This window comes from Tetrahymena thermophila, assembly GCF_000189635.1.
Source record: "Tetrahymena thermophila SB210 genomic scaffold scf_8254769, whole genome shotgun sequence".
In the NCBI taxonomy this organism is placed as follows: Eukaryota; Ciliophora; class Oligohymenophorea; order Hymenostomatida; family Tetrahymenidae; genus Tetrahymena; species Tetrahymena thermophila.
Genome location: NW_002476527.1, coordinates 6309 through 18721, shown reverse-complemented (window position 1 = coordinate 18721; position 12413 = coordinate 6309). Strand labels below are relative to the sequence as shown.

Genomic DNA, 12413 nt, shown 5'->3' with positions numbered 1-12413 from the left:
CATCTTAACCTGAAGATGTTAATATTTTATCACCATTAGTGTCTACTTTGCATGATAGGCACAACATTTCTTATATTTATTTAGTAAATACATTTATTATTATTATTTTTTAGCTACTTTTCGCGATTATTGTATTATAGTTAAGTTTTTTTATGAAATCTATATTATCTTTTAATTGCAATTTTTTTGATAATTTGCCATTGTTCTCATTTGACATGTCATAAAATATGATTTAATTATTTTATTGGCGTTTAATAATAAGAGGTGGATAGTAGCTAAGAAATAATAAACTTTATTATAACTAAAATCCATTTAAAAATGTAGCAGGAAAAGGTGAATAAACATTCTATATAATTTTAAATTATACTAAAAATCTTTCCTATTGCTATACACTACCTTACTTAATTATTTAAATAGAATCGTTATTTAAAAGAACTAACTCCTAAGCAAATTCATTTTAAGTAGAACTTTTATTTTTTATTTTTTAGATACTTTATGAGGAATAATTCAAAACATATTTTTGTTCAGATAAAACAAAATTTTACAAACTTGTATCAAAGTAATAAAATGACATTTCTATTTAATTTAGAATCACAATTATATAATTTTCTTTTCCCCATAAGCTGAAGATCTCAAAATCAGTAATTTAATCACCACCGTTTAAAGTTATTATAAAATTCACAGAATTTGTTTATAAATCTATGGTGGTTATTTGCAAATCAGTAATAACTATCAAATATTGGTTTAAATCATTGTCTTATGCTTAAAATATTTTACATTTTTTTATACTTCTATTCTACTAAAAACTTAAATAAATTTAATCAAATGAATTATTATTTAAATCTATTTTAAATACTGAACTATCGAAACATGAGTAGTAAATTCCATTCTAAGATGTGGAGTGAATATCGAAAAAGGTGCTTTGTGGCATATTTTATGCAATAAAACTATTTATTACTTATAAATTCAAGCCATTTTTCTCAACATAATTTACTGTTACCGATTAAACTAAGATGCTTTATGAATCATATATAAAAATATATTAGCCAATAAATTTAATTGATTTTGCGATAACACTTATTGTAAAGGGATTAGAAAAAGAAAATATTTGATTCAATTCATCATAAACAATCTACAATTAAATTTATTCTTGTTATTAAATGTAAGCTATGCTATACTAACTTTAAAACGAAGTAATTGAATCAAACGAGATCATATCTTTGTATTGTATTGATTTTCTTGAGTCACTCTTAATATCCCATATAGATAAATAATAATCAGCTCTTTTTATGAAAATTATATCGTTTATGTGAAATAAGAGAAGATCATTGGTTTAGAATTACATATTTTTTATGAGAGAAACATCAGTCCTATTATAAACGAACAGAGATCCTTCTTTTTAGGCCACATAATAATCATTTTGATATATAAAAAAGTCTTTTGTGATGACATTTTCTTGCATAATTTGCTACGAAGGTCTTTAAGTGTTACATCTTAATTGTGTTTTACATAAGTTTGTCTTGTCATCTTGTTAGGTAGAAGAATTACAGATAGCTACACAACCGCTCTCTTGACTGCCATCATATTATTACTTATCGAAAAACTAATAATTATTACATTTAGTATAAATGCATACATTTTATTCTGAATCCAGCAAGTAATCCACTTCACACTATGTGCATTAATTTTAATAATTAGCGTTATTAATGCAGCTTAGACATCCTTCTATCTCTGTACATAGCTCTTTTGCTAGTAATTGAATTACTAAAAACAAAATAATTTTTACAGTTATATACTTAATCATCATATTATAGATAAACTTTCTTTTTTTTTAAATATTTTTTTATGTCTTAATAATTTATATTTATTTATTTAAAACCTAAAATCTACCTATGAGTGAATATAAATGCCTCTAAATTTAATTACTAAATTTTATTTTTACTCTTTATTTAGCTGATTTTAATAAAGGATGTCTATTCTGTTAGCAATTTCTAATCTTCGTTAATTTTTTGAGTTGGGGTATTTGTTTAATAAAATAATCTGGGATGATTGAATAGTAATTAATTAAAGTAATAATAACTAATGGTTGTATAAATAAGTAAACATCTTCTTTCGAACTAAAATAATAATATGAAGAATTCCACTAATAAATATGTATTTATAAATAAACATATTGATTGTATAAAATTAATTATTTTTTTTTCCAATTTTTTTATTTGTGATTCTTGTATCAAAAATTTTTAAATCAGTTAAAGCAAACTATTTAAAGTATAAGTAAGAAAAACCTTTTTATAATTTTTAAAAAATAAAATTAGATAATAATTTTAACAAATAAATAGGTAAATAAATATACAGAATCACATGTCTTTATTCAAACTAGCCATTTATATTTCTTTTTTAATTTGAGAAAAAAAATCTATTTTATGAAATACTCTAACTCTTCATTAATTAAGAGCCACTAATATAAACGGACCAAAAAAATTTTAGAACTCAGAATTTCCCTCCAAAATAGGGAAGTTGGTTCCCTTAATTAATTTAGTGAGGAATTAGAGTAATTCATTTTTTTATTTATCAAAGTAATATGTAAATATTTATATTTATAGGTTATTGAAAATAATTTTTTTATTGTTTATATTAAAATAGAGTTGAAATATTTTAAGCTATTTATTATTTTTTTTAAATTTTACATTAAATATCTCTCATAGCCACTAAATATGAAGATGCTTTATTTATCGTTATGAAGAGGGAGGAGTTTACATAATTTAAATAATAATCAGAAATCATAAGAAAATAAGATTTTTATTAAAGATAATGAATTAATATGCAAAAAATTTAAGAGTCACATTAAACATAATTATGTAAATAGCTTTCTTTTCGAGCAATTTCAAGAGGCCTTTATTAATTATATTATTTATGTCCATGTGCGATTTAAATAAACTTCATCTATTATTATAAAATTGAACATATAAATTTTATTGATTTGATTGAAATTTTGAAGAGGTAAAGTCTCCTTTAATTAATTAAAGAAAAGACCTAAATCAGGTTAATAATCTCTATTGCTAATAGATTTTTAGATATTATTGATAAATTTTAGTTAGTTCAATTTAATTCAAATATCAAAAAATTGTAATTTATAAATATTTTAGAGGGAGCAAAAGTAAGACTATATAGCTGTATGAGTAAAATAGTTATGTATTTATGTAAGATGTATTATTATTATTATTTTACAAAACTTAATTAATTACCTACCAACGTTTAATGTAAGGGGAGAAAATAATTAACATTTAATAAGTTTATTTACCACAAAATAGAAATCGCTTAGATTAATATTAAAAATAACTTTCTTTAATAATTTAATAATATCATTTTAATATTTATTATGTTAATTTCTCAAGATGAATTTTCATCAATATTTAATTTAATTTATGGCTAATATTTTCTCTTAGAAATATATTAATTTAGTTAAATGAAATATGTATCACTCACTTTATTATCTTCATAGTCTTTTTTAGTTGATTGACCTTTTAACATGCTATCAAGTATTTTTTCACAAAACTAATCAAAGTAACTACATAAATAATCTGCTTTATCTTATCAAATTTAAAATTTTATAATATTTAAATTATTTTATTTTTTTATTTTTTTGACTATTTTAAAAAAAAATAAGCAAAAAATTTTTTTAAGTTGAGAGTCATATTAAACAAAATTATATAAATTGATCGAGTTATTTCAGAGAGTTCATTATTCGCCATGTTATTTATGACCTTGTGCTATATAAACTTTATCTATTATTATGAAATTGAATATGAAAATTTTATTGATTTGATTGAAATTTTGAAGAAGTAAACTATCCTTTAATTAATCAAAGAAAAGACCTAAATCAGGTTAATTATCTATATTTCTAATAGATTTTTAGATATTATTAATAAATTTTATTTAGTTGATTGTAAAGTTCAATTTAATTCAAATATCAAAAAAAAAATTGTAATTTCTAAGTATTCTAGAGGAAGAGAAAGTAAGAAATATATAGCTGTCTGAGTAAATATATAGTTATGTATTTATGTAAGATATATTAGCATTATTTTACAAAATTTAATTAATTACCTTCCAAAATCTAATGTAAAGGGGGAAAAATTAATGTTTAATTAGATTATTCGCCACTAAATAGAAATTGCTTAGATTAATATTAAAAATAACTTTTTTTAATAATTTAATACGATGATTTTAATACACATTATGTTAATTTCACAAGATGAATTTTCATCAAAATTTAATTTATGGTTAATATTTTCTCTTAGAAACATATTAATTTAGTTAAATTAAATGTGTATCACTCATTTTATTATCTTCATAGTCTTTTTTGGTTTATTAATCTTTTAACATGCTATCAAGTATTTTTTCACAAGCTAATCAAAGTAACAAAAATTAAGAGCAGCTTTTAGAAAAGATTATCTCAAATCTAGGCTTGTCATTTTTTTATCAAAAATATTCTTGCTATTTTAGATAGAATTGGATATTATTATTATTAGTTTTATTCCACAATTTATAAATATTAAAGTTTTTAATGCCTTATATGATTTTTACTCATTTGGTAGTTAAAATAATATCATATTTATATAATTGATGTTTTTAGGAATAAATAACAATGATTTTGGAATGAAAAACTAACTAATTTATGGAGAAATTTGTATGAATTAATTAAAAAATACAATTTAAATTAAAAATTAATTAATTTTATTTCTTTATTTACATACTGTGTATGAACAGAAATAATTTTTATTAATAAAGAAAAAGTTATTATTAATTTTCTTCAATTGTTTTTTTCTAAATTCTACAATAGCTATAGATTTTAATTTAATTTCATCTACGATAAATGAAAATGGTTTTCAAAAATAAATTTAGCTATTGTCCAATAATTATTTTGCTAGTACTAAATAAATAATCAGTAGAACAATAAATATTACTTTATTAAATAAAAGAAAATTTAAATCAAATATTTTAATATTCTAGAAGAAAGAAATAAATAAAACATGTTTAATCCAAGATTTGATAAAGAAATCTAAATTATTTATATTGCAATTAATCTTCAATTAAACTTCTAATTAATATAAAATGTGTGTTAACTCAAGATTAAACGTTTAAATTAAAATTTAGATATATCAAAAAATAAAATCTTTAATTAAATTTTTTTTGTTTGTTTATTCAGATTTTGAAAGATGCTAAGATATGTTTTTTTATTAATTTTAAATTTTCTTTTAATTTATAAAAAAATATTTGTTATTCAATTAAATATATATTCCCTACTGGTAAAATAATTATTCGACAATAGTTAAAAATTATAAAATTACATAATTTTAAATTAGTTCTTTTGCTACTATTTTTATAAATTTTTTGTCTATTTTTATTATTTTAAATAAAAGCTAATTAAGAGATTAAAATATCAAAATATCTGCTTCATCATATTTTAATTCTTGAATTTAGCAATTAATGATGTAGATACTTCTAAAAATGTTTATAAATATTGAATTACTTAACATATAACCATTTCTACATACTACATAAAATACTTTATCTTATTTAATAAAATATATCTCATATGAATGCCTGATGAGACTCCAAACCTTAAAGCCTTGTAAATAAGATTTAACAATCTCCTTAATTTAATATTTAATTTTAAAATTAAGCTATCTTTTTATTGGTTTTTGACTAATTTAGTATCTTTAAATTAGTTTTTATTTATTTGAATTATTTCTCTTAATTTTTTTAATATTTCTTGATTGTTTTCATGAATTAATTATTTTTTTTTACTTTTTTATACACATATTTCCATTTCAAATAAGCTTAAAATGAAACCTTATCAGCATTAATTAATTATTTGAATTTCAAAGGCATACATTTTAGCAGCTAGTTTTTTATAAAAATTACAAATTTATTCTACGAGTTGCAAATCATAATTCCTATCACAATCATTAAGAAACAAAAAAAGAATAAATAATCTATGATGATTTGAGCTACTTCAGTATAGATTTAAATTTGTAGATTTTATATTTATACCAACTATATATACATTTTTAAAATAATAAAAGAGAGAGCTGCTATTTCACATTTCTGTATGTTATTTGAAATAAAAGGATTATTTTGTGATATTATTTTAATGTAATAGCTTAAAAGAATTGTAATTGTAAGGGTAGCAACAATCTAGTTACTATTTTATAATAGGATTTATATATAAATTATAGCAATTTTCAAATAAATTCTAACAAATTCCCAATAGTAATGCTGATGCTTTAGTTCTCCATAATAATATCCATACTTATATTTATTCAAACATTAATCTAATTTTTGCTTTCTTAAATTTAACAGCCTCAGAAATACTAATGGAAGGAGAGTCCAAAAACTTAATACCATCACAGAGAAAGGATATAAATATTTAACAACATCAAGGTCATAACAGTCAACTTATAAGTCTATTGGGTTGTAAAGTTAATTTCCTACTTGTTTGCAAGTAAGTGCTTTTGTAAAATATGATATCTAGCTAATTTAGAAAAATATAAAAACTATATGAAAAAGTAAATAACCATGGTATGGTCTTAGCTATTCTTTCGTAAAGTCTTTATAATAATATAGAGTTATGGGAATAAGAGCAAGTGCTACTATAGGTACAAAAAATTAAATTTAAGTCTAAAAGAGAATTGTACCTATCTATCTAATAGTTTTTTCACTAGCAAGACAGCTTGATCCTAATGAAACTTATACACCACCAGACCCAATTATGTTATTAAGCCAATTAAGATGAATTGAAATCACCTTAGGTTATGCTATTAAAAGTGCAGATAACTGATAATAGTTAAGAATAATTTTAATATAGAATCCTGAGTAGTCCTTTATGCTATTACTACTAATTGGTAGGATCTTCAATATTCTCAGATAGTAGCAAGTTTATGAGTATTTAAATTTTTAGATGAAAACTCCTAAAACATATATGAAATAAAGTTCTAAAATTATTATTTTTAAAATTTAATAAATCCATAATTTTGAATCCTCTCCACAAGTTTGACAAATTCCTTTTGAAAGAAACTCTGAATAGCGAGAGCCTTTCCATACATCACCTAAAATATCACATTACTCGCAAACAGGGCCTATGTAACCTTCTGAGCAGTAATTAATGCTATTAGGATTTTCAGCTTAGCATGAGTTTATCATTGAATTACATGCTATAATCTCATCTGTAATATTGCTTTTCCTCCAGTATCCATTTTTTAATTTTATAGTACTTCCTTAGCACATTAATGCAGACTCAGGACAATTTAAGCATCGATTATTATCTTTCTTTTCTTTTAAAGATTATTGATAAAGTGTTTATGGGTCACTCAGCTGGTAAGTACCATTCAAGCACTGATTACATATTTGCAAGGCATTTATATTTTGAATTATCTCCCCTATTTAGCAATTTCTGAATTCTATTGATAAAAGAACTGGTAATTTATTAACAGAGTTTCTATAAATTGTTGAATTTATAGAAAAATATTGAACTGATTTAAGAAGCCCTAGTATTTGCAAATCGTTTAATGAGAATGTTTAATCTACAGAATCATATTGATTAAAATCAATAATTTGCTATCCATTTATTAAGTTTTTATTAGAATCTAGTTAATTAATTGAAATTTATAAATTTCTTAGCTCGAGGTCTATATCTTCTGAATAATTGCCTTATTTTAGCTTATCTTTTGAGAAGCTTAAATATCTATTTTACTCATCAACAATATATATTCTGAAATCAATAAGACCTCCACTTCTAAATTATTTTATTTCAGCATGTCTTTAATATTCATTCTAAAAATTATTTGGGGCATTTATTAAATTTTTGTAAAATGCAAATGAATATTCATTAATTTAATTGTTATTTTTAATGATGATATTTTAGAGATATGATGCACTATCGTTTCCGTATATTTCTGCTATATTTTCAAGCACATTATCTGAAAATGGGAAGAAAAGAGGTAATTATAGTTTATTTTAATCAGTCTAAACAATCCTTAATCCTCCTCCAATCAAGGCTCTATTGAATTAAATGATTGTAGCCCTATCAAATATTACTTAACATTTATTTATATTTTCAAAGTGAAGAGCCCCTCCACTGCTCAAAGCAGAGTTTTGTTAAAATTTAGATTCTTAAAATTATATTTTTGTCTGAATAGCTAAAAATTAAATAGCTCCTCCATTTTATGCTTTATTAGCATTAAAATTGCTTTTTTATATTAAAACTGTTTAAGATTACCCAAGAAAAAGATTACCTTCATTATCACTTGATGTAAAATTATTAAATGAAACAAATGAGCTTTAAATGAGCATGATTTTACTCTTCAAAAATTGATTTTTTTTTACAGTAAAATTTTGAAAAAGCAATTCATCATCTTCTAATTCTACTTTTTGTTTTTCAAAAATATATTATTTTGTAGTATAAATAAGAAGAAGTTGATTATTAGATTAAAATAAGCAGTTAACAATCGTTGTATTTTAACAACCATAAAAGGATATGATTCCATTAATTTAGTCAATTTAATTGTTTTAAATATTATCATTTATTTTTAAATTTATGATTGTTAAATTTTGGATTTGAGAAAAACTCATTAAACTAATTAGATTAATGTTATTTGTTGCATTTACTCCTTTTATGAGAATATTTTTTATTAATTAAAATTAAAATATTGGGAACTAAGAAATCTATTAAAAACGATTGTATGAGACATCAAGATTGTAAATAAATACTTGTGACACATTATAGAAAAAGATCAAAGAATTTAAATCATTTTATATTGATAGGTCAAGATAAGATATTTTGATATCTTAGAAGACTACTTTTTCTATGTTTGAAATATATATTTGGTTGGTACCAAATGACTTTAAACTGATTGTTATATTCTAAAAGATAATTTGTTTGGTAAATGTATTTTGAGTGATGTTGATAAATAAATTTCTATTATTTTAAAAGTCGAAATTGAAATTATTAAGCTGTAGAATTTCTTGGCCAAGGTTTTAAAAGGTATCATTTTAAAGAGCTATGCTATTATCTTATATTTTGTAAGGCGATAATATAAATTAATTATTTTTAAGTTCAGAAATTTATTGAAAAACATTTGATATTTTAGAGCTAGAGATTTATAAATAGATTTAACTTTACCAATTTTGTTAATCTATTAAAGAAATTCCATTTACTGAATAGATCTAAACTTATTTGGGAGAAACTGAAGCAATTTCTTATTTAATAAATTAATAGTCTTAAGTTGAAATCAAAGCAGAGCATCCTTATATTGATTGTTTATCATAAATATCTATATTGTAGTTATTTTCAAAAACTCCAGTTTTATGCAGTCCTATTATATTTAGTAAATTACTTTAAGGATCAAATTTATAGCTTAGCATTTGAGGATAAATATATCTTTACTGAACTACCATATTAAATTTAGTTCCATTAAATATGAAGAGCTCTAATTTATCAACGAAAAAAATAGCTATAACATTTTTTGTAATTAATTTATAGAAATTTATCCTGTCTGTAATAAAATCTTTTTGAATTACAGTAAATAACTCAATTTTAGCGTCAAGGAAAAAGATACTTATTTAATATGAAAACTAGGCAAAGAGAAATTTTTATTCTATGTTTAAGGCATTCATTTTTATTTTAGGTAAAAATAATTTTGCTTCTTATTAATTATTAGAGTAATTCCAAACATAAGCTATTTTCTATCCAATAAAACTAAAGATATACCTTTGATAAGTTAAATCAATCAAAAAATGAGCTAACTTAGCTTGAGGATCTTCGTTAACTAGAGGTCTTAAGTCTGTTTATGAAATAATATTTATATTTATTGTGTCAATTTTAAGAAGAAAAGCTCCATTTGAAATAGTATATACATAATTTAATTTTTCTGAGATTTCTATTAGCTAAATTTTAATTATTGAAGCTTATACTTTACCCTATTAAGTTGTGTTATATAAATAATATATTTAACTAATTAAGTTATACTAAAGTATTTGACCATCATTAAATCCTATCAAAATTAAATCCTTATTGTTATTAAATGTAAATGAAGTCACAAATTATGTTGAATTAAATTAAATCTCTTTGATAATACTTCCTTTTTCAATATTTAAATGTAAAATTTCTGAATTACAAATAATAACATTATCTGTTATAAATTACTAAAATTAAACAACTTCAAGCTTTTAAATATTAAAATTTAGATTATTTTTTTTAGTTTATTAATATTATTAATAGAATAAAATAAAATCTGATAAACCAAGTATGAGGACATCACTACTTTGATTGTATTTTATTTCTCTTATTTAGGATTCTTAGTTAAAAGCCTATTCAAATTTTATTTTGTATTAAGTATATCTTTAGAGTATATTATTTTTATGTACTATAAGATAATCAGTCTGTATGTTATTAATAGATATTTAAGCAAACAAACTTTACGGCTCATTAAGTATAGGCTCATACTAATTTCCCAAAATATTAAAATCAATTTTGTATGTAGATTATTCACAAAAAATAAAGACATCGTTTGTGCTACTATAGTATTAAAAATATCTGACTTCTTCTTACATATCAGCAAGTTCACTAATTCCAACAAGGCTCTGATATTAAAGTTTAGGATCTAAGGATGATAAAAATAATGTTCCTTATATATCTAAAAACATTATATACCTGATAAAGCTTTCAATATATATTACTTGAACAATTTGTTATTAATTTGTAGAAAAATTTTTAATAACTTTTTAAATAGAAATGTCATATAAGAATAATTACTCTGTGTTATCATATGGGTTAAATACTATGTAATTTAGCTAATCAATGTAACATAATTAAGCAATAATTAAAGAACCATTTGAAAGATTAATTTTGTTAACATTAAAATTTCCACGGTCTATTAAGAATACATCTAATTTTTAAATTAAATTAAATTTTATAAGGTTAAATAAATGTTATTAAAAAAAAATCAACAATTGAATAAAGAAACTTATATTAAATCATTAATTATATCAAAAAAAAAATTTTTTTTGAAATATTTCTTTGTATAAATTAGTTAGTAATTTAGCTAGATATCTATCACACAAAAGTGTTGTATAATCTATTAAATTCTTATTTAATAACTTTTATTATTGATGTTTTTAGGCATAAACGGAATGAATTACTAACAAATTTAAAGAGATATTTGTAAGGGTTTCGAAATATAACTTAAGTTAAAAATATATTAATTTATTTACAAGGGCCGAACCAACAAAAATAGATTTATGAATAAAGTTTGCACATTTCTACATTTTCTTCAATTTTTTTAACCTAATTTCCATCATAATTATAAATTTAAATGTAAATATTTCTACTAAAAACAAAAATGTTTTAATTTATTTCATCAACTAATATGTGACTATTATAAAATTAAATCTTAAATTGAATATAATTTTTTTTTAATTTATCAAAAACTAAAAGATTGTAGTTATTATTATTGTAAAGTGTACATATTATTTTTTGTTAATAATTTTAGCATCCATAAAAATAATCATATTTAAGCCCCTAGAAAAACTTGTACTATTTAAACTAGGCATCAATAGCATTAATATTAATGTCCGTTCCAATTATATAAAGAAGTTTTTAATCATAATCATAAAAATATGAAACAATACTTTCTTAAAAGGTATATTTTTCGTTAGTTAATTAATTCACAATAAAAACATTTTAATCATCTTATATAACTAAGATTTCATCAAAGAGATCAAAACCAACTCGGTGTATTTATGAAGTAAAAATATTTTAAATTTTATGATTGAATAAGTCTTAAGAAAACAATGATTTTCCTGCCTGAATAAAATATTTTTCAAATCTAGTACTTATAAAAATTGTATATACACTCTCACTACCAATTTCAAGCTTAGAGTATCTGTTATTTTAAATTTAGGCTGAATTTAGTAAGGATTCATCGCTTTAAAAGTAATATACTGATGTATTGTAATAGTTATTAAAACTTTAAAGTGGTTTAGAAACTTATGAAATTTTTTCAGGTTAATAATAATAGTCTATTCCACTTATTGAAATTTATTATTTTTAAAGGTCAATAAAGTATTCATAAAATGATAATTTATCAAATATATAGGTAGAATAATATGCTTAGTTCTTTAAATTTACTTTTTTTATAAGTCTATCAACTTTATACTTGGATTTGAAAAAAGTTTAAGTATTTTATGAGACGTCTATTATAACAAAACCTTCTTCTCCTTATATAACATAAATATTATCTTCATTCATAACTCGATCAAAAAAACTAATGTATTTTATTGGTAATGAATTTATCTAATAAATCAAAGATAAATTTGAGCTGTAAATATAAAAATTATAATTGGAAAAATCTTTA

At 21.3% G+C, this 12413-nt stretch overlaps 1 protein-coding gene across 1 annotated transcript; it reads right to left on the bottom strand. All coding sequences in view use genetic code 6, as the record gives it.

Moving 5' to 3' along the window:
* Positions 1-6454: 6454 nt before the first annotated feature.
* TTHERM_00972990 (transmembrane protein, putative) lies at positions 6455-8352 on the bottom strand (the record flags this gene model as incomplete). Its single annotated transcript, XM_001009951.4, has 2 exons — positions 6455-6531; positions 6579-8352. 2 exons carry the CDS (start codon positions 8350-8352, stop codon positions 6455-6457), a joined length of 1851 nt encoding a protein of 616 aa, XP_001009951.4.
* Between the last annotated feature and the right edge of the window lie 4061 nt (positions 8353-12413).